The 25,608-nt window shown below is 46.2% G+C and overlaps 1 protein-coding gene across 7 annotated transcripts; it reads left to right on the forward strand.

The window, feature by feature from the left end:
• The first annotated feature begins 4,921 nt into the window (after positions 1-4,921).
• On the forward strand, positions 4,922-24,515 carry LOC110498735 (unconventional myosin-XVB). 7 transcript variants are annotated; one of them, XM_090212302.1, is made up of 37 exons: positions 4,922-5,091; positions 10,535-10,606; positions 10,730-10,787; positions 11,007-11,227; positions 11,298-11,533; positions 11,740-11,909; positions 12,081-12,327; positions 12,549-12,729; positions 12,989-13,052; positions 13,157-13,189; positions 13,350-13,531; positions 14,089-14,364; positions 14,604-14,682; positions 14,796-15,054; positions 15,180-15,267; positions 15,454-15,724; positions 15,896-15,999; positions 16,108-16,167; positions 16,251-16,326; positions 16,460-16,578; positions 16,663-16,781; positions 16,957-17,098; positions 17,226-17,337; positions 17,582-17,912; positions 18,110-18,246; positions 18,505-18,581; positions 18,714-18,790; positions 18,881-19,011; positions 19,223-19,317; positions 19,406-19,483; positions 19,573-19,669; positions 21,480-21,628; positions 21,763-21,887; positions 22,093-22,226; positions 22,380-22,513; positions 22,699-22,836; positions 23,858-24,515. In XM_090212302.1, exons 2-37 carry the CDS (start codon positions 10,604-10,606, stop codon positions 23,945-23,947), a joined length of 4,893 nt encoding a protein of 1,630 aa, XP_090068428.1. In that variant the 5' UTR covers positions 4,922-5,091; positions 10,535-10,603; the 3' UTR covers positions 23,948-24,515. The 7 variants fall into 7 exon arrangements, with proteins under 7 accessions (XP_090068428.1, XP_090068432.1, XP_090068429.1 ...); XM_090212303.1 differs by lacking the exon at positions 4,922-5,091 and adding an exon at positions 10,156-10,248; XM_090212304.1 differs by lacking the exon at positions 4,922-5,091 and adding an exon at positions 10,160-10,368.
• Positions 24,516-25,608: the final 1,093 nt, after the last annotated feature.

The raw sequence follows: 25,608 nt of genomic DNA on the forward strand, positions 1-25,608 counted from the left end.
GGACTATGTGTCAACCCAGCTGAGGCATGCTGGGATACTTGAGACCATCACCATCAGGAAGGAGGGATTCCCCATCCGCATCCCCTTTTCCTTCTTTATGGAGAGGTACTGGCCAAACCAACCAACGCAAACTAATATTCATTCACACGGTTTAACCACCATCCACACACATACAGTACCAACCGTACAGTATACCAGCATCTCACTGGGAGAAAGTCAAACTCGGAGCCAACCATCACTTGCTGCTTCATAGATCTCGGTGAGCTTCTCCTCAAATTATTATTATCCCTCCTGTCCCATCTCCCTCTTACCCAGGTATGGAATCCTCCTGGTGGAGCGACCAGCCACCATGTCTGATAAGGAGCAGACCGTGGCGTTGCTGAACTTTGTAGGGGCTGATGAGGGACAGTACCAGCTAGGACTCACTAAGGTACCTAAGAAGCCACTGTAACGATGTACAGTTGTTTCACAGAAGAAAAATAAGCTCTATCCAAGCAAGCCAAGTCTAGTATCTTAGACCAGGGTCTAAAGAGTGAACTTGTGTGTGTGTGTGTGTGTGTGTGTGTGTGTGTGTGTGTGTGTGTGTGTGTGTGTGTGTGTGTGTGTGTGTGTGTGTGTGTGTGTGTGTGTGTGTGTGTGTGTGTGTGTGTGTGTGTGTGTGTGTGTGTCTAGCAAAGATTCAACATCTGCTTGCAAATGTCTCACAGTTTCTGAACGAAATTAATAACACAAGTGTTCAAGTGGTGAGAATGTGGATATGCCTAAACACACACGTGAAGTTATGGGGCGGCAGGGTAGCCTAGTGGTTAGAGTGTTGGGCTAGTAACCAAAATGATGCAGGTTCGAATCCCCAAGCTGCCAAGGTACAAGTACCAGCTAGTCGTTCTGTCCCTGAACATGGCCGTCATTGAAAATAAGAATTTGTTCTTAACTGACTTGCCTAGTTAAATAAAGGTCAAATAAAATATCAAAAATCTTCCTGAGCCAAAGAGAGGGGGGTTTGGGTGTCCCGGATTTTGAGTGGATTTACACTGCTACCAGACTGACTCGCCTGTTGAACATGCTCAACACTGACGACTCCACAGCTGGGGAATTAGCCAGAGCTTCCCTCCTTCTACACCTACGGAGGAGGAAGGTCCAACTGGCCACGGACACTGAGGACAACTTAATTTTCCATTGGAGGAAGGCACACAATTGGATACTTGTGCTGTGGGCTTTGGAGTCTGGTCAGACTCCAAACGACCTGTGTAACAGGACTGGAGCGGAGCGGTCTGATATGCAAACGGAGCCAGTGACTGCCTCTGATGTAGTTGTGGCAGACCCCTGTGTTGTTGTGTAGGACCCCTGTGTTGTTGCGGAAGCTTCTGTTCCCCTGATGGAACATCTCATCCTACATCTTAGTTTCAGATGGAGGCAGCTACGACAGCACTGGACCGGCCTGCGTCCCCAATCTGGACTGTGCTGACCACTCGGTCTCCCGTTCCATGTAGCACAATACTTTTACTGTTAAAGCTGCACGTTCTACCAACAAAATATAATCTAGCGCTCTGGTACTCTATGGTATTCTACATACATAAAATTCACCAAAGCTCTGATGAAGGCCATGAGACCGATACATAAGCTTATTAAATATCAGTGATACTATCAATAGCAGTGTGCGGTTTCCTCTTTCATTCATCTTGTTCAACTGTTGCCATGCAAAGTTTGCTCAGATGTGCGAGTACCTTTTGAATCAAATGTAATGAAGTCTATTGCCAATGTTGTGAATGGTTGCTGTTCGTTGATAGTCGTGACCGATTTCTCGACCTGATAGCCAGCGTGGTGTGACAGGTTGTCTCACCAATAGCACATATCCATAAACATTGTTGACCCTGCTGGTCATCTATGAACGTTTGAACATCTTGGCCATGTTCTGTTATAATCTCAATTTGGCACAGCCAGAAGAAGACTGGCCACCCCTCAGAGCCTGGTTCCTCTTTAGGTTTCTTCCTAGGTTCTGGCCTTTCTAGGGAGTTTTTCCTGGCCACCGTGCTTCTGCATTGCTTGCAGTTTGGGGTTTTAGGCTGGGTTTCTGTACAGCGCTTTGTGACATCATCTGATAAAAAAAAGAAGGGCTTTATAAATACATTTGATAGATTGATTGATTGTGTAAGAGGAACCTGGTTTAATGCTGATGTGTTTTCCTGTGTGCCAAATACGGCAGATGTTGTTGTGAGGGGAAGCGCTCATTTTGGAAGTTGGCTGCTCATTTGACGACTACATGGAGCAGGCCTTTGCTGACAAGCTTCTTAATTACCAGCCCCTCGTGGCACGTTTGGACAGCCTCGGGTGGAGGTGCAAGTTGCTGGCACTGATATTTGGCCGTCTCGGTCACTACAGAGGCTTGCAGTGTGTGGCATCCAGATTGTGGGCCTGCCAAAAACTAGGGCAAAGCAATTGGCTAGATACTGCTCTGTTTCAGCTTTCGTGGGCAGCCTAGCTGTTTGGAGAAGGAGTTGCTTTCTGTACACTTGAGTGCCGCTTGAAAAGTTTGGATCCTTTTTGAATGTAAATTGGATTGGTGGATTCAAATACAGTATTTAATGTGTGACGTGCGTGCAGGTGTTTCTGAAGGAGGTGCTGTACCAGCGTGTGGAGGACAAGTGGAACAGCACTCAGACCTGGGCTGCGGTTACCATCCAGAGGAACATCAGAGGGTTCATCTGCAGGCGCAACTTTAGGTTCTTCAAGCAGAAGGCCATTGTCATCCAGAGCCACATACGAGGACATCAGGCCAGGTATGGAGAGATGAGAGAGAGATGTGTAACAAGGGAGGAGACAGAAGAAAAACGAAAAGTCTTGAGATTGAGATTGCAGTTAGTGTGTCCACCTGAAAGTGACTGACTGGCTCCCCGTCTGTGTACAGGCAGTATTACAAGCGTCTGAGACTGTCCTTCACTCAGTTCTGGGCTGCAATGATGATCACCAGGAACACAATCAAGAGACGACAGTGGAGGGTAAGATACATGTGCACGCACACACACGCACGCACGCACACACACACAGAGAAAATAATCAGCCTATCTATAAATGAGTCAATTAACATGTTACTTGGCAACCATATTATGTTTACAGCCTTTATAGATAGTGCTATAAATTCCTGACTCAGTCCATTTTGTTGCACAACACCAATGGTAAAGAAACCCTATCACAGGTGTAAAGGAGGAATGTTTTTCCCCTTTCCCTCTCTCCCGCCCATAAGTTGTTTCCCCCTTCCCCCTCTCCCGCCCTGAAGTCGTTTCCCCCTTCCCCCTCTCCCGCCCTGAAGTCGTTTCCCCCTTCCCCCTCTCCCGCCCTGAAGTCGTTTCCCGCTTCCCTCTCTCCCGCCCCGAAGTCGTTTCCCCCTTCCCTCTCTCCCGCCCTGAAGTCGTTTCCCCCTTCCCTCTCTCCCGCCCTGAAGTCGTTTCCCCCTTCCCTCTCTCCCGCCCTGAAGTCGATTCCCCCTTCCCTCTCTCCCGCCCTGAAGTCGTTTCCCCCTTCCCTCTCTCCCTCCCTGAAGTCGTTTCCCCCTTCCCTCTCTCCCGCCCTGAAGTCGTTTCCCCCTTCCCTCTCTCCCACCCTGAAGTCGTTTCCCCCTTCTCTCTCTCCCGCCCTGAAGTCGTTTCCCCCTTCCCTCTCTCCCGCCCTGAAGTCGTTTCCCCCTTCCCTCTCTCCCTCCCTGAAGTCGTTTCCCCCTTCCCTCTCTCCGCCCTGAAGTCGTTTCCCCCTTCCCTCTCTCCCACCCTGAAGTCGTTTCCCCCTTCCCTCTCTCCCGCCCTGAAGTCGTTTCCCCCTTCCCTCTCTCCCGCCCTGAAGTCGTTTCCCCCTTCCCTCTCTCCCGCCCTGAAGTCGTTTCCCCTTCCCTCTCTCCCTCCCTGAAGTCGTTTCACCCTTCCCTCTCTCCCTCCCTGAAGTCGATTCCCCCTTCCCTCTCTCCCTCCCTTAAGTCGTTTCACCCTTCCCTCTCTCCCTCCCTGAAGTCGATTCCCCCTTCCCTCTCTCCCTCCCTGAAGTCGTTTCCCCCTTCCCTCTCTCCCTCATTACCTTCCATGTTTTGCCTGAATCCTCATTGAATGCATCTTGATACTGTTGTTGTACCATAATATAAAACCTTACATAGTCTACTACTGTAGTTTAATCCTATGGCCTTGGACCAGCGTGGGAGCCTGGCTGTTTTTACGTTTAACTGTGCTATATTGTTGCCTTGGTAAAGTTTTGCAAACAGTACGACTGTTGCTTTGGTACTATCTGTTGGTGTTTGTTACTCATGTTTATATTCCATGGTTAAATAAATAGCCCTGGTTCCTTTTCGGATTCAGTAGACTTTGGACTCTGAGGAGTTGACTGTGTGAGAACTTTAGTTTTGGAATAAGTTCAAGTATTTCTCATTGTGTTGACATAGTAACTGTTTGGAAATCCATATCTTTGTGTTTGGGGAGGGCCGAGGCATCCATAGTTCCGATCCGTAGGTTACGATACAGTCACTTCCTGTGAGGAGAGACCCTTATAAATTCTACAAGGAGTGTTCTAGTTTCCACGGCTACTATACTAGGATGTTACGAAGTTGGGACTGATTTTATATCTACTTGTTAATACATGTATAGGTGTGGATCACTTCTGTTTTCAAAGAATATTACTTGACTAAGTTGTCCACTCAGTAACTTACCTGGCAAAAACGGGTGACTTTACCCATGTAGTTACAGGAATTGTGTACTTTTGATCCTAGAACTGATCTTTGGGATGAAAGGCATGAGTGAATTGAAGTGAATGTGTCACCAGGTAGCCTGCTGTGCCCTCAATGCGTCACTGCCAGGCAATGGGATGGAAGTAGGGTGTGGTCACCCATGTAAATATTTCAGCCCTCTCCTCCTCCTCCAATTGACCTACACTTACCACGCCCGTTCTCTCTCTGTTTCCTGTTACACACAGACACACACACACCTCTAGCCACATACTCCTATTGTTTTCGGACTTCAACCCCTATTACTGCAATAATAGGCTGTAGCATCTCTCCTTCTGCCTGTCGGTCTGTCTCACTCTGGAGTAACTCTTACACCTCAGGATTGTTGACAGGTAGGCTCTACTATTTATAATTCATTATCATGTGTTTTTTTTATAGTTTGATTTTAGTTTTCTTATGCTCAATGCTTTATTTATTATTTTGTCGAATGAAGACTGAATGAGAAGGGGGGATTTGTTAGGGAAATTGAGAGAGAGAGGGTGAAGGCGAGATGGAAGGGTATACTGTTGATAATAGGTTTATAGGTTTTGCTATGTTACCATGGATGCAACACCCGATTACTGACAGTTGTAAAAAAAAAAAATTGAGCACACCGCCATGCAGTCTCCATAGACAAACATTGGCAGTAGCAAGGCCTCTTTTTTTTTTTTTTTTTTGAAGAGCTCATTGACTTTCAATGTGGCACTGTCGTAGAATGCCACCTTTCCAACAAGTCAGTCACATTTCTGCCCTGCTAGAGCTGCCCCGGTCAACTATAAGTGCTGTTATTGTGAAGTGGAAACATCCAGGAGCAACAACAGCACAGCCGCGAAGTAGCAGCACGCCGAGTGCTGAAGCGTGTAGCACGTAAAAATGGTCTGTCCTTGGTTGCAACACTCTCTACTGAGTTCCAAACTACCTCTAGAAGCAAGGTCAGTACAAGAACTGCACACAAGCCTAAGACACCATGCCCAGTGGTGTAAGTGGTGTAAAGCTCGCCACCATTGGAGCAGTGGAAATGCGTTCTCTGGAGTGATGAATCACGCTTCACCATCTGGCAGTCCGACAGACAAATCTGGGTTTGGCGGATGCCAGGAGAACGCTACCTGCCCAAATGTATAGTGCCAACTGTGAAGTTTGGTGGAGGAGGAATAATGGTCTGGGGCTGTTTTTCATGGTTTGGGCTAGGCCTCGTAGTTTCAGTGAAGGGAAATCTTAACTCTACAGCATACAATGACATACTAGACAATTCTGTGCTTCCAACTTGTGGCAACAGTTTGGGGAAGGCCCCCATGTTTCAGTGTGACAATGCCCCCGTGCATAAAGCGAGGTCCATGCAGAAATGGTTTGTCGAGATCGGTGTTGAAGAACTTGACTGGCCTGCACAGAGCCCTGACCTCAACCCCATCAAACATCTTTGGGGTGAATTGGAATGCAGACTGTGAGCCAGGCCTAATCACCCAACATCAGTGCCCAACCTCACTAATGCTCTTGTGGCTGAATGGAAGAAAGTCCCCACAGTAACATCTAGCTGAAAGCCTTCCCAGAAGAGTGGAAGCTGTTATAGAAGCGAAGAGGGGACCAACTTCTCTGGGGTGGCAGCGTAGCCAGCGTGGCTGGAGCGTTGGACTAGTAACCGAAAGGTTGCAAGTTCAAATCCCCGAGCTGACCAGGTACAAATCTGTCGTTCTGCCCCTGAACAAGGCAGTTAACCCACTAGGCCGTCATTGAAAATAAGAATTTGTTCTTAACTGACTTGCCTAGTTAAATAAAGGTTAAAAAAACCTTTTGAGATGTTCAACGAGCAGGTGTCAGCACATACTTACTGCCTTGGTTTAAATTTTAATCCAAATTCTTATTTTAGTTTCCTTATTGTGTGCTGTTCATTGAATTTCTTTCATTGGGTGTTATTGTTTTATGGAAATTGGACTACGGACGCTCTTGCCAGGTGAGAGATAGAGAGGCTATTTGTCTGCACTTATCACCCGTTACTTAATACCTGTATATTGTTTAATAAGTCATGTTTAGCTTCATCAATGTAATTGTCTGCATCTTTTCCAATCCCCATATATGCTTTTTGTAAATATATACAGAACCAGTCAAAAGTTTGGACACAACTACTCCACGGTTCTTATTTATTTTTACTATTTTCTACGTTGTAGAATAATAGTAAAGACATCAAAACTATGAAATAACACATGGAATCATGTAGTAACTAAGAAAGGGTTCAACAAATCGAAATATATTATATATTTGAGATTCTTCAAAGTAGCCAACCTTTGACTTGATGACAGCTTTGCACACTCTTGGCATTCTCTCAACCTGCTTCATGAGGTAGTCACCTGGAATGCATTTCATTTAAAAGGTGTGCCTTGTTGAATTGTGGAATTCCTTTTCTTAATGTTTTTGAGCCAATCAGTTCTGTTATGACAAGGTAGGGGTGGTATACAGAAGATAGCCCTATTTGGTAAAAGACCAAGTCCATATTATGGCAAGAACAGCTCAAATGAGCAAAGAGAAACAACAGTCCATTACTTTAAGACATGAAGGTCAGTCAATGCTCAGCATATGTGGGAACTCACATAAAGCATTCCAGGTGAAGCTGGATGAGAGAATGCCAAGAGTGTGCAAAGCTGTAATCAAGGCTTTTTCTCCTGTTTAACACTTTTTTGGTTACTACATGATTCCATATGTGTTATTTCATAGTTTTGACGTCTTCACTATTATTCTACAATGTAGAAATGAGTGAAGATAAAGAAAAACCCTTGAATGAGTAGGTGTGTCCAAACTTGACTGGTACTGTACATTTATTTTACAATAGTTATATATTTTAGTTTTTTTAATCCCATCTTTCAGCTACCCTCAACCCCTCCCATCTCTGAAGACCATACGTTTTTATTTCCATTTACCATATATTCTTAACTGAGCTGTTTCAGAGAAGTTCAGAACCTATAGTATATACATTTTACGGACCCAGTATATTTTACATGCGTTATCTTGTTGTTTTTAGTCCCTTCCTTCAGCTTCACACAACCCCTCCCGTCTCTTAACACCATCCAGTTTTGGATTTCTATTTGCCATATTTTTTTCAACTGTGCTGTGATGTTTCACCAAAAGTTCTGAACCTTTCTATTCTCATAGTTTCTCCAGAATGTAAATTAAAGATAAATATATCTGCTAAAAGTATTATTATATTATTGATTGATGATGACTTTTCAAATCACCCAGCAGTGCTATTTGCAGAGTTGGCTCCAGGTAAATGTTGCAATTCTTCAGCCATTTCTGAAAACTTTTAAGTTTTGAATCCGGTGTTGTTTTGTGTATCAGCTCATAAACTATGTGCCATTTGAACTTTGTCGAGTGGATGAATAGACATTACCCCCCGCATTACCAAAAATTGTGTATTGGAGCAAAGTAATCAAGGATTAAGATACAGCTATTGTAGTACACTATCGCTTTAAATCAGTCATCAACACAGACATAGCTGACATGTTTCGTAATCTACCACCCAGCAATCACATTAGCAAATCTCTTAACCAGGCAATTACATTCTGTGTGGGTGTGTGCTGTCTAACCCACCCACACCCATCAATACACTTCAGATAATCTACAGTTGAAGTCGGAAGTTTACATACACTTAGGTTGGAGTCATTAAAACTCATTTTTTCAACCACTCCACAAATTTCTTGTTAACAAACTATAGTTTTGGCAAGTCGGTTAGTCGGTCATCTACTTTGTGCATGACACAAGTCATTTTTCCAACAATTGTTTACAGACAGATTATTTCACTCATAATTCAGTGTACCACAATTCCAGTGGGTCAGAAGTTTACATACACTAAGTTGACTGGGCCTTTGAACAGCTTGGAAAATTCCAGGAAAGGTCATGGCTTTAGAAGCTTCTGATAGGCATGACATCATTTGAATCAATTGGAGGTGTACCTGTGGATGTATTTCAAGGCCTACCTTCAAACTCAGTGCCTCTTTGCTTGACATCATGGGGAAATCAAAAGAAATCAGCCAAGACATCAGAAAAAAATTGTAGACCTCCACAAGTCTGGTTCGTCCTTGGGAGCAATTTCCAAACTCCGGAAGTTACCACGTTCATCTGTACAAACAATACTACGCAAGTATAAACACCATGGGACACACAGCCGTCATACCGCTCAGGAAGGAGATGAGTTCTGTCTCCTAGAGATGAACATACTTGGGTGCGAAAAGTGCAAATCAATCCCAGGACAACAGCAAAGGACCTTGTGAAGATGCTGGAGAAAACAGGTACAAAAGTATCTATATCCACAGTAAAACGAGACTTATATCAACATAACCTGAAAGGCCACTCAGCAAGGAAGAAGCCACTGCTTCAAAACTGCCATAAAAAGGCCAGACTACGGTTTGCAACTGCACATGGGGACAAAGATTGTAGTTTTTGGAGAAATATCCTCTGGTCTGATGAAACAAAAATAGAACCGTTTGGCCATAATGACCATCGTTATGTTTGGAGGAAAAAGGGGGAGGCTTACAAGCCGAAGAACACCATCCCAACCGTGAAACATGGGGGTGGCAGCATCATGCTGTGGGGGTGCTTTGCTGCAGGAGGGACTGGTGCACTTCACAAAATAGATGGCATAATGAGGAGGTAAATTATGTGGATATATTGAAGCAACATCTCAAGACATCAGTCAGGAAGTTAAAGCTTGGTCGTAAATGGGTCTTCCAAATGGACAATGACCTCAAGCATACTTCCAAAGTAGGACATACAAGTCAAGGTTTTGGAGTGGCCATCACTAAGCCCTGAACTCAATACTATAGAAATTTGTGAGCAGAAATGAAAAAGCGTGTGCCAGCAAGGAGGCCTACAAACCTGACTCAGTTACACCAGCTCTGTCAGGAGAAATGGGCCAAAATTTCTATTGAGGGAAGCTTGTGGAAGGCTACCTGAAATGTTTGACCCAAGTTAAACAATTTTAAAGGCAACGCTACCAAATACTAATTGAGAGTCTGTAAACTTCTGACCCACTGGGAATGTGATGAAAGAAATAAAAGCTGAAATAAATCAGTCTCTGCTATTATTCTGACATTTCACATTCTTAAAATAAAGTGGTGATCCTAACTGGCCTAAGACAGGGAATGTTTACTAGGATAAAATGTCAGGAATTGTGAAAAACTGAGTTTAAATGTATTTGGCTGAGGTGTATGTAAACTTCCGACTTCAACTGTACATACATACATTCATATTGCAAGTATACACTATGATACACTTACAGTGCAGTGACATGAGGAAGCACCTTTAGCTGTATGAAGCTCAGGCTGTAAACCATTAGATTACGGTGTGCATTCTGGACTCTGGTATCCGTGTGGCCTGTGTTATGGGCGGAGCGAAGGCAGCTGGGATATATAACAGGCTGTTTTTCTAAGAATAGGACTGGACTTTCTCTCTCTCGGTCTGTTAACCTGACAGACCTCGACATACCTGGCCTGAGCAGGTAGGACAACAACACCTGAGCACAGGTACAGGAGAAACACTTTTAGAGAAACAGTGGAAGGTTTATTCAATACTTGAGAAAGGCTGGATTTAATTGAATGGGATTAAATGATCTTCAGATTCCTGTTTGTGTAAAGGTTTAACAGGTCTGTGATCATGTGTAGTCTGTTTGTTTCTTGTGTTATTGAAAGGAGGGGTCCTCACTCCACATCAGTGCTCTGCATGTCCTGATTGTATGAAAACGAGTTCAGATAAGATGAGATGCAGATAGCTCAGGGCTGAACTCAGTCGAACCTGTGTGTTTGCTCTCAGGAACAAGAGAGGAACGAGAGGAGCACAGTGAAACCCACCACTGAGACTGAAGATCACACCTCCACAGGAATGGTAAGAGGTCACTACACTTCCAATTAAAAGGTATTAGTAGATATAGAAATCAAAGCCATATGTTTAAAAGGAGCCTCTGGTCCAATAACGTATTCCTTCCTGATAATTCCCTGCCTTTTCCAGGATGTGGGAATGTTGGAGATCCCAGCTGAGCTGTCGGCCAGACTACGCAGCGCAGCAGGTGAGTGTGAGCAGCGCTGGGATTGGTGGAGATAGGTTGAGGGCATCTGGTATTGGCAACATCAACAAAAATGATGTCGATAATAATGCTCATATTTTGATGTGTAAACACAGCAGTGGCAGGTAAAGGGTGGGCTGTTGCTGGATTGGACCCAGGACTGCCATTGTTCTCTGGGGTCTTTTCTCTGTGTGTGACTGTAGTTATGTGTCCTTGCACCAGGGCGGCAGCATGGCTCTGGGGTAACAGAGGTGGCGCCTCCACAGGTGAAAGCAGGACACACCCTCACCCTGCCCCTCGATATAGACAGTTACCCCTTCTCACGATATGCCAACACTACGCTGAAGGATGGCTGGTGTCAGCCGCAGGGCTACTCCCTCCAGCGACCTCTGACCTATCTGGAGCCTGAAGACGCTTGCATAGCTCTGGAGATCTACAAACTGGTCAGTTCCACACACACACACAAACGCACACACAATATCTCATCTCTTTAACCCTTGTGTCTCTCTCCAGATCCTGCGCTTTGCAGGGGACAGTGATCTGAGTGGCTGGCAGGAGCAGCTGTTGGGAAACTACATCGTGGAGCAGGGCCTTACCAGACCCCCCCTGAGGGATGAGATCCTAGCCCAGATAGCTTACACCACCTGGGGCAGGGAGTCAGAGGAGGGGTCCCTACGGGGCTGGTTGTTACTAGCCTGCTGCCTCAGTGCCTTCACCCCTTCCCCAGCCCTTGACAAATCCTTGCTCAAGTACGTAGCTTAGTGGGCAAAATCAGTTTTAAATATGTATTTTTTTGTCATTATTGAAAAAGTGTGTTGTGTAGGAATTGAGATTATTTTTAGTTTTAGCTACCATAAAAATATGTCCTCTCTTTGTCGACCATATGTGGTTAGTTGGTTTTGTCTGACATGTGCAGGTATGTAAGTCTGTGTTTCTCTGTCTCACTTGTGGACAGGTATGTGTCTGACAAGGGTCCAGGTGAATATCGTTCTCTGTGCCAGCACAAACTCCTCACCTCCCTCCACCTACCCTCCCCCACCTCCCGCCTCCACCCCCCCTCCCAGCTTGAGTGGACAGCCAATCAGAGGAGAGGAAAGATGGTTCTGGACGTACACACCTTCAGCGGTGAGAGAAAGGGGTGTATAAGTCATCTCTGTGTCATGCTTGTCACGTTGCCTTTCTGATATTGTGGTTCCATTTGCTCGGTGTTATCATGATATTTCACCTGGCCGGAGTGGTTGCTGTTTGCAGCACCAGGGATGTCCGTTTTATTCCCTCGCTTTCTCTCTCTTCCAGAGGAGAAGATTACAGCTGAGGTAGAGTCCTGGACCACAGGAGAGCAGCTGGCCTCGTGGCTGCTCCACTTCAGAGGGTTAGGTGAGGCTCCTCGGGGCTGGTCTGTGTCTCTGCTGGCTGATGAGGGCTGGTCTGACCTGCCTGGATGTGACTTTGTCATGGACCTGTTGGCTGGAGGAGAGACTGATACTACACTGGGGACCGCACACACACCCACTGACTACCTGTTCAACAACGAGGGAAACCGGTGAGGCCGGCGGGCACACACACAGAGATGCACGTACACATTGTACACACACACACACACACACACACACACACACACACACACACACACACACACACACACACACACACACACACACACACATACACACACACACCCACCCACCCACCCCTCACCCACCCACCCACCCACCCATCCACCCACAGGACCCCAACTTCACCCTCCCTCTTTCTCGCCATTAGGATGATAACAGATCTAGATGGGTTCATCCCCCCGGCCCCCTCCATGCAGGCCCCTGGTCTCCCCCAGCAGGAGGCCCACTGGGATGGCAGAGACTACCAGCCGTCAGAGGGTTCTCGTGGTCGTCAGATGGATGCTTATCTGGATGACCTCTTTGACCCAGTGCTGGACCAGGGACCAGGGGTCAGCACCATTCAATGTTATATCTAATAGGATGTGCTCTGTAACTGTGTATTTACCTGTGATTATCTGTTACTGGTTGGATTGTGTCTTCTGTTCCTTTGTCTTGGTTACAAGGCAAGGCTGGGGATTAGGTAACTACAGTTTTGTGGATCGTATTACTGTATGTGACGTGTAGATTGCGTAACAAAACGTTCTGCTGTTGTGTGTGTGTGTGTGTGTGTGTGTGTGTGTGTGTGTGTGTGTGTGTGTGTGTGTTTAGGACAGGGAGCGTATGGCCATTTTGAACAGGAGGATGAGAGGAGGAGGAGGGATGTATGGAGCAGGTACTGTGTCTCTCGCTTGCTCTGTCTCCCTCATCTCTCCGTTTCTCTCGTTATTGGGGCAATGGGTTTTCATTTTAATGTTAAATACAATACCTGTGTTGCAGGTGTCCCAATGACAATGCCAGGTTATTCTATGGGTGAGTGAGGGGAACAATATAATAACACAAACATTCTAATCATGCTTTTAAATATTTTTCCTCAACTATGGTCAAGTCATTTATTTTTCTCTATCGTGCACTATTTCCCCACTTTTCTTCCTACAATTCCAAAATGTCCCATATTTTTTTGGTCTCCCAGGAATGCCGATGAACCCTGCCATGCAAGGCTACGGGGCTCAGATGATGCCAAGTATGATGCCACCGGCCCCCATGCCTATGATGCCAACCATGATGATGCCCCAGCCAGCTGCACCAGCCGTGGACTCCCAGCAGATGGCAGCACAGCAGCAGGCTTTCATCAACCAACAGGCCCTGCTCATGGTAAGGACTGGGAGACACTGGGGGGAAACTGGGAACCCACGTGCCAGGGAAAAGAAACCCACCGTAACCCTTTCCTTGTTCAACAGTTCTTATGATATTGCCGCTTCTGTTCTAACATGACCACCTAGTGACTGCCCATCCTCTCTCTCCATCCCTCTTTCTCTCTTTCTCTCTTTCTCTCTCTCTCTTCTCTCTCTCTTCTCTCTCTTCTCTCTCTCTTCTCTCCTCTCTCTCTCTTTCTCTCGCTCTCTCTCTCTCTCTCTCTCTCTCTCTCTCTTCTCTCTCCTCTCTCTTCTCTCTCTCTCTTTCTCTCGCTCTCTCTCTCTCTCTCTCTCTCTCTCTTCTCTCTCTCTCTCTTCTCTCTCTTCTCTCTCTCTTCTCTCTCTTCTCTCTCTTCTCTTCTCTCTCTTCTCTCTCTTCTCTCTTTTTCTCTCTCTTCTCTCTCTTTCTCTCTCTTCTCTCTCTTCTCTCTCTCTTCTCTCTCTTTCTCTCTCTTCTCTCTCTTCTCTCTCTCTTCTCTCTCTCTCTCTCTCTCTCCTCTCACTCTCCCCTTCTAGGCCCAGCAGATGACAATGCAAGCCATGACCATGTCCCAGCAGCAGGCTCAGGAGCAGCAGCAGAGACAGCAGCAGCAAAGACAGCAGCAGCAGAGACAGGAGCAGCAGCAGCAGAGACAGGAGCAGAGACGCCAGGCTAACCGAACCGCCACACCCCCCCGCGCCCCATCACCCCCACCCCCACCCCCACCCCCACTCCACACAAATCCCCCCACCCCACCACCGCTACGCACACCCAGCCAGATGAAAACACAGCCACAGCACCATATACCTGAGGTGTGAGGGAGGGAGGGGTGTGACAGTATTGTTTATTTGCTGCTCTGCTTGATTAGTGTCCTTTATGTACTTAGCCAAAAATGTGTCATTTAATTACAAAAGAAACCCATTAAACAACATTAACTTGCAAACAGACTCAAATGTGTATTTGTCACATGCTTCGTAAACAACAGGTGTAGACTAACAGTGAAACGCTAACTTACCTGTATCATGTTTTATGTGTACATCTGATTTTCCAGCCGGAGAGGGATGTGGACTTTGCCAGTCCAGACCAGCGTGAGTCTTTCAAGGTGAAGAGAGAGTTTTTCCAGAAGATTGGTGAGTAGAGATGAATAAACCTTCCAGATACCTAATCAGCATCTGAGAAGCTGATGTTGAGAGTCTTGTCTTGTTTAAGACCCATCTGCCTGTGCTGTCATTCACTCTGTCAGGTTCTCAGCCCAAGCCAGCAGCCAAACCGTTAAAGCCTCGCCCAGCTCCCAGCAGCCCCCCCAAACAGACCCGGCCCCGCACCCCCTCTCCACCCCCAGCCCCCAGGACTTTGCAACCTCCCCCCTCTCCTCCTGCCAGAGACCCATACACCCCCAGCCCCCCTGCCTCCCCGCCCCCGCCCACCACCAGCATCCGTGACATCATCAAACAATACCAGAACCGCCCCGCCAGTGACCCCAGACCCTTCGAGCCCGTCAGGTTAGTGGGACAGTGGATCCATCTAATTTCTCTCTATTGGGTCTTGTACCATCTATGTACCATATACCATCAACTTCCTCTATGTACCATATACCATCAACTTCCTCTGTCTTGCTCCTCTCCAGGGTTCCAGCCCGGTCGTTTGTGAAGAAGAATGATCCTAAAGAGGAGGCCTTGGCGATCCTCATGAATAAAGGCCCTGTAGAACAGCAGGTTAGAGTTTGGCTGGGGTTAACAAAGGGCCAGGAACGCAAACTAGAAATATTGATTTGGCGGACAGACTAGGAATATTGCACACAGAAGAACAGTCTTGGCAATCACTTAATGATGGGTTCATTCATAATTAAAGGCTCTAGTCCTACACTTCTCTCGCTTCCTCTCTCCTCTCATCCCCTCCAGAGAAAGTGGGCCCCTCCTCCCCCGATCCAGAGGGAGCCCCCCCGTCAGAGACAGCCTCACCCAGCGTGGCAATCCTCTCCTCCCTCCACCAGAGGGCCTCGCTCAATCTCCAACAGCATGAAGCAGAAACAGCGCTCCCTGGCCGACCTCTTTGGCACGCAGGGTCGTTCCAAGAACCTTCCGCCTGCTCCACCCAAGTCCACCCCTCCTTATCCCCCAGCCATCTTTGAAAGCTTGCCAGACCCTCCCGCCAAGGCTGCCCCCACACTCAGTAAGTCCAACTACCTGAAATGCAGGTGGAAAGATACAGTAAAGGTAGACATGTCTGTGTACACACTGCCTGTCCAGCCGTAGCCTCAGATACACGTTCATAACTCATATACTACAGTAATACCTCCACAGAGATGTAAAGTAACTCATGTTGTTTGTTTGTCCTCCATAGATCTGTCTGGGGAGGAGAGTGTTCGCTCCCAGCTCCACAGGTTCTCCGCCAGCGTCTACTTCTCCAACTCTGCCATGCCTGGCAAACTGTTCCTACGCAAGGAGGTGAGCTGGAGTGGCAGGCGAAGAGAACGTTGGAATCGTCTGTATTGTTCTACACGTGTTGTGTGTTTAGCATTATGAGTCAGTCCTTATAATTCCCTCTGTGTTCAGGTGTTTTACCCCAGAGAGGGGTTCAACCACCCCTACATCCTCAAACTCCTTTGTGAGCAGGTCAGTACTGGTTATTTCCCAGTGGCCATTTTTCTTCACTGGCTTACACATATCACACCGTCTATTACTCTAAATCCTTTCAGATCATGAGAGACACGTACTCTGACACCTGTGTGAGGATCACCAGAGAGGATCGGAGAAAAATGAAAGACCTACTAGGTGAGTTTATTTGTCTTTTTTTTTTTTTTTTACCAGGTGAGTCAGTTGGCGAGTCCAGGTTAAAAAATGAGTGTTCCCATCCTCCATCCCGCTCTTTCCTCATGTTCTTCCCATCCCTCCCCTCTCTCCCCAGCCAGTTTCCACGTGGGCACCAGTATCAGCTCGCTTCAGGACGACACTATGAAGAAGAGGATAGTGATGGCTGCCAGGGACAACTGGGAAAACTACTTCACACGACTCTTCCCTGTCAAAGTGAGTTAGCTTTCTCTCTCTCTCTGACAGACAGAAAGGCTGACAGACAGACACACGCTCATCTCCCCTGTGTGTGTGACGTAGGGTGGTACCAGCGGGGACACCCAGCTGTTGGGCGTGTCTCATCGTGGGATTCGACTGATGAAGGTGGCCAGAGCTTCAGGCATAAACCCCAAACACCTGCGCCTGCTACGGAGCTACAGGTGTGCCTATTCTTCATCCACAACACCGGAATTAGAGGACCTTTAGCCTTTTTGAATTATTGAGTGGGAATATACATCTAGTGTGTGTGTGTGTGTGCGCGCGCGTGCGTGCGTGCGTGTCCGTATATGTTCTCCCGGTGTGTGTACCGTGCGTGCTGTGTCTTTCTCTGTGTAGCTATGCAGAGCTGCTGTCGGTGGAACTGCGGTCTGCCGACATCGTGGAATTCAGTCTAAAGGGAGAGCAGCTGCAGCTGCAGAGCAACAGGGCTCCACAGATCACTGCCATGGTCAGCCTGTTCCACCAAGAACTCATCAATGTAACCACCCGCCTCTTCCTCATCTTATATCGTAGAAATTATTGTTCACATGTGTTTTCTGGTACACTAAATCTTACTGTGTAGGTAGTATCTTTGTTGTGTGTAACATCCTGTCAAACCTTCTCAGGGCTCAGATCATATGATTGCCCTCAAGAGCTTTGTGACCGACGACAAGAGCCTGCTCAGCTTCCGCAAGGGTGACATCATCAAACTGCTGCCCATTGACGGCCTCCAGCCAGGTGAGGTCATCACACTGACCTTTGACCTCTCCTTCTCTTTTTCTCTGTCTCTCTTTCCCCGCTCTTTCTCTCTCTCTCTCTCTCTCTCTCTCTCTCTCTCTCTCTCTCTCTCTCGCTCTCTGTGTGTGTGTGTGTGTGTGTGTGTGTGTGTGTGTGTGTGTGTGTGTGTGTGTGTGTGTGTGTGTGTGTGTGTGTGTGTGTGTGTGTGTGACAGTCCTAATCTTGTTCTCTCCTTACTTCTCAGGTTGGTGTTTCGGTTCCATCGGGGGGCGCTCCGGCCTTTTCCCCATCGACGTCACTCAGCCGTCTGCCCCTCCTGACTACCACCACGTCCACCTTGACCGCCTCGACGAGAGGAGGAAGAGCATGAGAGCCTCCAAGCCGCCCGCTGCCACCAGACCCCCAGCTCCCAGGTCCACTCCCCACACTGGCTCAGCACAGCCCAGCCGAGGGAGCTCCATGCTGGGGTCAGCTCTTTCCGTCCAAGTATCGGTCCAGGGCAGTGAGATGAGTGACGCCCAGACGTTCCGGATGACAGAGTTTGCCATGAAATACTTCAGAGACACTGCCACCAGGTGAGAGGGGTAACAAGGTTATATGATGTATGCAATCCTATATTTTCCTGAGTGTAATAACTCTTCCATAACGACATATACTTACCTCTCTTTCTCCTTATGTACTTTCTCTCGGACTCTCTCTTCCTCGCTCCATCTCGCTCCCTCTTTCATAATCCCCCCTCCTTCGTCTTTCTCCCTTTGTCTCTCTATCACAGAATGGAGGGTAAAGGTCTGCTTAATGGAGGTATAAACTTCTCAGAGGTGCTTCAGTACACAGAGGTTCCCATTCAGGAATCCCTCATCCTGTACAATGATCCTGAGCTCAATGGCCTGGCTGTCCAGGCCTTCCTGAGTGAGTCCACACACACACACACACACACGCACACACGCGCACACGCACACCAGTGGAGGCTGCTGAGGGGAGGACGGCTCATAATAATGGCTGGAACAGAGCGAATGGAAACCATCTGTTTGATGTACTTGATCCCATTCCACTTATTCTCCCCGATTAAGGTGCCATCAACCTCCTGTGACGCACACTATTGAGGTGTGCATTGCACCTCTTTCATCTCAATATTCCCCTTTCCCACTTCTCTTTCGCTCTCTGAAGGTGTGATGCAGTTCATGGGAGACCAGCCTCTTGGGAGGCACACGTCTGAGGGAGACTGTGTCAGCCATATCTTGATGGTGAGCCTCTCCCGTTGCACACCCACAGCTCACACGCAAACACCGTCACTCACCTCCCACTCCCACTGAGGATACCAGCTGCTTGAATGGAAACATGGAGTCATGTCTGTCCCATTGTGTTTGTGTGTTCAGTTAGGGAAGGAGAAAGAGTTTCTGAGAGATGAGATTTACTGCCAGGTGATCAAACAGATCACAAACAACACACACAAGTGAGTAGCTGGCAGATTGTGTACGAACCTTTACCTGCGAGTAGTGTACAGAGGGTCAATTCCTAACTTGTGTGCGCATGCGTTATACAGAGAGAGATGTACCCGGGGTTGGCGTCTGTTGAACCTGGTAGCAGGGTTCTTCCCCTGCTCTGGCACTCTGAACCCCTACATCACATGTCATCTACAAAACATCAGCCAAGACCCCACACACCTCTACCAAGGTACGCACACGCACACTCTGAACACCTACTGTCACACGCCACCTACGAGACATCAGCCAAGACCAACACACCCCTATTAAGGTACAGCCCTGCACCCCTCACACATTGGCGATGCCCCAGAGGAGATCCCTTCAAACATGTGTCTGTGTCTGTTACCCCAGAGCTTTTCTGTATCTAATGCAATGATGTATGTGTCTATCCTCTATCTCAGAGCTGTCTCAAAACTGTAAGGAGAACATGTTCGGGACTCTGATCCACGGTGGTCGCAGACACGTCCCCTCTCACGCAGAGATGGAAGCCATACTGGTAAGGCAGGGATTCCACATAAGTGTGGATATCTTGTTATTATGTAAGATAAACGGTACAGCTGTCGCTGTGTGTCTGTTCTCTGCAGGCTGGCAGACAATCTCGTCGGTTCCCCATCAAGCTGCCAGGCGGAGTGGAGTTCATCTGTAAAATACGCAGCTTCAGCGTAAGTCAAGTCTCCTTCCCTTTACTTTTCTCCTCTTCCCCTCCTCCCTTGAATTACCATTATGATACAGATTGACTCTGTGTGCCCAGGTGGCTCTAGAGGTGGTGGAAGAGCTGTGTACAGAGATGGGCATCCAGGATCCGTCAGAAGTCAAGGAGTTTTCTATCCATGCCATTCGGGACAAGGGTAGGTGGACATACAGACATGCTCTATCTATTAACCTGTCTACGATACTGGTTCCCAATTGGGGATCAACCCTCCCACGTTCAGCTGAAACGGTGGCGCATGGAACGCAAAAATATTCTTACAAATATTTAACCTCCACACATTAACAAGTCCAATAGCTCAAATGAAAGATAAACACCTTGTTCATCTAGCCAGCAAGTCAGATTTCTAAAATGTTTTACGGCGAAAACATAGCACATATATATGTAAAACCACCACCAGACACAGCTCATTTCAATAGCCAAAACATGCAATCAACAAACGCAGGATTAAAAAATAAATCGCTCACTAACCTTTTGAAAATCTTCATCAGATGACAGTAATATGACATATTACACAGTACATATTTTTTTTTTTCAATAATATGCCATTTATATCCATAAATGTCCATTTACAGTGAGTTCACCTTCAGAAATTACTCAAAAATGCCCGCAGGAAATCTATGTAGCGCGGCAAGATAACGTAAATAGACATCATAAACTTTGACTAAATATACATGTTCTACATATAGTTAGAAAGATACACTGCTTCTTTATGCAACCGCTGTGTTAGATTTATTTTTAACGTTACAGAAATCGCACACTATTCCATATTTTATTTTATTTATTTTACCTTTATTTAACCAGGCAAGTCAGTTAAGAACAAATTCTTATTTTCAATGACGGCCTGGGAACAGTGGGTTAACTGCCTGTTCAGGGGCAGAACGACAGATTTGTACCTTGTCAGCTCGGGGGTTTGAACTCGCAACCTTCCGGTTACTAGTCCAACGCTCTAACCACTAGGCTACCCTGCCGCCCCATATGCTGAGATAGCGCTCAGTTCCAAGCTACATTTCCACGTAATGTTGGAGTCAACAGAAACACAGATTTAAGCATAAATATTCCCTTACCTTCGATGGTCTTCGTTCAGAATGTTCTGGAAGGCTTCATACTTACCCAATACATCGTTTGGTTTCAAGTCTTGCGTCTTTGTATTAGCTACTGCTAATAACATCAGCTGAAATGCACCCAAAACGTCCTCTGGTCCGGATAAGTTGCGCATCAAACTTCAAAATTACACATTATATGTCGACTAAACAGGTCAAACTAAGTGCAGAAGCAAGCTTTATGATGTTTTAGACGTGCAAAACAAACTTCAATTCAATCGGCCATCGTCTGCCCTTCTCTTGAGTGCTGGAAACAAAGGAATGGCTGGGACCAATTCGCGCCCATACGCACAGCTTATTCTCTCGTGGCACGCACTAATTTCACTCCCATAGGGTCAATTCTCGCGGGATTTGAACGATTTGAAGCTCTAATGAAAGAGGACATCTAGCGGAAGAGAAAGAAAGTGTCCCCAGAATCATAGCTCGTTGGGAAGGGTGGGGGCCATGACGTCAAAGTTGCTCCAACTTTCATGGCCACAAAAACTAGTTTGGAAGAATGCCTGCCCTGTGAGTTCTGCTATACTTACAGACATAATTCCAACGGTTTTAGAATCTTTAGAGTGTTTTCTATCCAATAATAATTTTTATTTGCATATATTAGCAATTTTTGACAGATTTTTTTTCCAGTTTACTAGGGGTACCCAATCTCTCCAAAGGGGGCGTATGTCTGCCATATCCTTAACAGGTTTTAACCCAAATGACTCCCCAAAACACTTTACCTACAATGCACAAAAAGTTTATATTAATTGTGTGACAGCAAAACTAAGGAAATCCTAGTTTTCTATGGCTCTCTTCTATTTTCATCCCTTCCTTATCACTACCTCTCTTCTTCCTCTCCTACATCAGATGGGATGGTGCGGCCTCTCCACTCAGATGAGTACCTGTTTGACTTCCTATTGGACGACGGCTCCATCGTCCTGTCCTTCCACCGCGTCATATGGACACACCCACTTCACTTCGACAACGACCTCTACCTGGAGTTCCACTTCCAACAGGTACCAGAGTAATGACCCCTAGAGTTCTGTTATAACCACTGAAACCACTTTGCATTATGTCAGGCCCTGGTGACAGCCCTTCTGTCCCTGTAATGAATGAACCTCATCTGGCCCTCTCTGTCTGTTGCGTGCAGGTCCTGGGTGACTACCTGGATGGCAAACTGATGCTGCCAGGCAGTGGTGCCGCTGTCGTCCAGCAGACGGCAGAGCTGGCTGTCCTGCAGCACCTGGCACAGGGCCTCACTCAAGAGCCTTCTGTGTGAGTACTACCCTTAACCCCTATACCCTAACCGCTAGCCTTTAGCCCCCGCACTCTGCAGCACCTGCCCCAGTGTCTCACTCAGCAGCTCTCACTGTGAGCCACACTGTTGTTTTCAGACCGGACATAAGCGATTGTTCTCTCTGTCCTATGTTAAGTGTGATATAGTTTCTGATAGTTAGTCGCTCTCTTTTGTCCCCGTCAGGCTAGAACTGAAGGGGTACCTCCCCCAACAGGAAGGGGGCAGCACCAACCTGGAGCAGATCCACACCATCTCCCTCAGAGAGATAACCGCCATGCGCTCTCTCAGCCCCCGCGACGCCAAGACACGCTTCCTCGGTGAGGCACGCACACAATTACATTTTTTGCCTTGCTTGCTGGGAAGAATTTTGTGATAAATGTGTTTGTTGCTAGATAATGCATTATATATACAGTATCTATACTGCTGTATGAATAGAACTGTATTGATTGATTTGTTCTCTCTACCCTCAGAGTGCCTGAGCTCCCTGCCTCTGTTCGGTTCTAATATCTTCCTGGCTCAGAAGGTCAGCCATCGCAGCTGCCCCTCGCCCTGCCTGGTGGCTGTCAACCAAGAAGGAGTGCTGTTCTGCCATCCCAATATGCAGGTACCGCATTTACACCCAACAACACCATTTATGTAGGGAGAGACACCCCAAACATAGGAAATGCAGGCACCGTGTTTCCCAAAATATGGGTGAAATGATCGATCTTGACTGACTATATGGATCTATGGCTTTTATAGATGTCTGCTATTGTTAATTCTTTATTATAATTTTCCTGTGTTGTTCAGGAGCGGGCATTCATGATCCCATTGGTGGAAGTGCAGTCACTGCGCTCAGTTAAACACAAGAAAGACAAGAAGGTGCCTGGAGTGGAGATCAACTACGGCAACCCAGGACTAAAAACCATCACCATCCACCTCAAACAGGTGAAGTACAATACACAGCAGTGAACGACGGGGCCACCAACCCCCGGTTTTGTGTGGAACTAGAGCAAATTGCTGAACACACCGTAGCTTTCCAGGAACAAAGGTTGGTGACCACTGGTGGAAGGGTTTGTTCTTTAGTGTCCGTAAAGTGTATGGTTACACAGTGAAAGGGATATGGTCACTAAGGGCAATACACATTACACACACATGCTACCTGGGAGATAAGATTTCAAGAAGACACTTAAACCGTGCTTGGCTACTCTGTGGCATCATGCCCATAAGGGAGCACATGCTCCCTCAGATTTGTCCTGTTTAATAAAAAAATGTAATACAAAATACAAAATATATTGTTGTTTCTCTGTATTACTAGTAACGGTTTTATTGAGTTGGCTTTAGCTAGCCTAAATAGGTTCCCAACCTCATAACTAGCTACCAAGAAGCCATTTCAGGCTATCAATCAAATGAGAGTATCTAGCTTTGTCTAATTATCTTAGCAAGCAATTACTAGATGGACTGAATAAGACAATCGTTTCAATATTTTACACAGATTTTAGCAGAGATGCAGAGAAGCATATCAGTCAGGTGGATACAGACAGCTCAAGAGGAATGCTAAGATAAGCAGAAAAATAAACTGATTTTTCACATAGACTTAAGCATAATGATTATGGCTCTAGATTCAGGTGTTTGAAAAATGATAATTTATCCAATTTACAGACAGGGGGCCTAGCCCCCCTCCGTACCACCCCCTAGCTACCCTCACACACTTTGTGCCCCCTCAGATTCTGAGGTGCATGACGCCCCTGGCTACGCTTGATACCTTTAGCCAAAGCAACTTCCTCAATAGTCAACTGATGGAAATGGAAATATTCTATTCAAATCGTATTCAAATGAAGTGAATTGTTCAAAGGCATGACAACACTACAGTACAGTACTTTCATTTAGTACAGTACAGATCATTTAGTACAGTACCTTCCTTGATAAAGTGTGCATTCCATTAATGTGTGTGTGCTCTGCCCTACAGGCCAAGAAGCTGTGCCACATCATTGCTGTCATCATGGAGGAGCTGGTGAGACCACCCATCAATAGCTCTGTCTCCAGCCGCAACCCCTAGACACACACACACACACACGCACGCACACACACACACCTGCAGTTGGATAGGAAATGAGTTCTACAACTGTCAATCATTGATTCATATACGCAATGAAAGCGAATCACTTTCCACATCTACCATTCCTTCTCCTGTGTCAGTGATACTCCAGTTGGTGATTGATTGATGAAAATGGTTGAGAAATGAATTCTATCCACTACAGGTTTCATTTTCTCAATTTCCCAACAAACACGCACTCAGAGAGGGAGCCTATTGATAAGCGGACCTGCACTGATAAATATCAAAACAAATCAATGCCTTCAGATTTTTATCTAAAACATTTCATTATTTAAAAAAAAACATCACAGCCTTTGAATACCAATGAATGTCCAAATTTGAATATTGCTTTGTACGTGTTAGGTTTCCGTGCAATATATCTTTATATAACTGATTTATCAATGTGTTTCTTTGTAGTAAATATTTTTGTAATTTAAATCAAATTATTTTGTAGATGGATGAAACTGTTCTTGTTTACTTTGTGTATAACTATTAAAAAGTATTGCTGAATAAGGCATTGTTTAAATTATATGTGGTTGGTTTATTGCGAATGGAAAAACTGTCATAAAGAGGTACTGGTTTCCAGCTGTGTTTAATATGATAGGCCTACAAAACCACTCAGTTGCCTTGTGGTTTGATTGTATGCCTTGAGATTGGAAAGTTGGGAGTTTGTTCGCCAGCTGTCATACCAAACACTGTAAAAAATGGACCTGATGCACTTCTGCTTGGCACTCAGAATTAGGGAGATAGATTGGAGTTAAGGCCCTACAATAGACTAGCTTCCTGTCCAGGGGGTGTACTTGTACATCAAGCTCATAGGAGCAGGGCTACTTACTTAACTTTGCAAGGCTACTTACTTAACTTTAGAAAACCACAAACTGTCCTTTCTCGTTCTGACTTGACTGATACAGCTGAGGAGTCCAACAGGATATTTGTAAGAATGGTGAGGACTGCAGAGAAACCATTACAAAACATGCATTGCCCTAATTTAAAGTTACGAAACCTATAGTTTCCTTGTCAGTTGGTTACCTAGTGTTGCAGTTACTCTGCCTTGTACTGTGATCATCCAGCCCTGCCTTGAACTTTATGGTCTGAGACTTGTGATTGTTAGTCTTGTGAGTGTGTAGCCAATACAAGGCTGTAAACGTAATTTTTATAATTTAATTCTACTGTATTCTATTCAGCCATCAGCCTGGATGAGTTGATTGAGGCCCTGGATGAGTTGATTGAGGCCCTGGATGAGTTGATTGAGGCCCTGGATGAGTTGATTGAGGCCCTGGATGAGTTGATTGAGATAGATAAAGCTGGAAGCAGAAGAGGAACTTGAATCGGATGGTGGTGGAAATGAAGATGAATGGACTTTTTGTCCGAAAGATGGGAAAGAAAATGTCTTGTGTTGATAATACCCCTTCGTATCTGGTAGGAGTACATTTTCTGGGAATGTTGGGGCCCGACTTGTTGAATGCGTTGGACATTTTCAAAATGGTGGGGAAAGGTTTGGATAAAGTGAAGTTGATGAAGATCACAAGGAGTGGACTTATTTGAATTGCTTTATGTTTCTGCTGCTCAGAAAAAGAGTACGGTGGGTCTCACTCGATTTGAAGATTATGCTGTGCCGTGCTTTG

The sequence above is a fragment of the Oncorhynchus mykiss genome, chromosome 20 (genome assembly GCF_057628025.1).
Source record: "Oncorhynchus mykiss isolate SJ-2025 chromosome 20, ASM5762802v1, whole genome shotgun sequence".
NCBI lineage: Eukaryota > Metazoa > Chordata > Actinopteri > Salmoniformes > Salmonidae > Oncorhynchus > Oncorhynchus mykiss.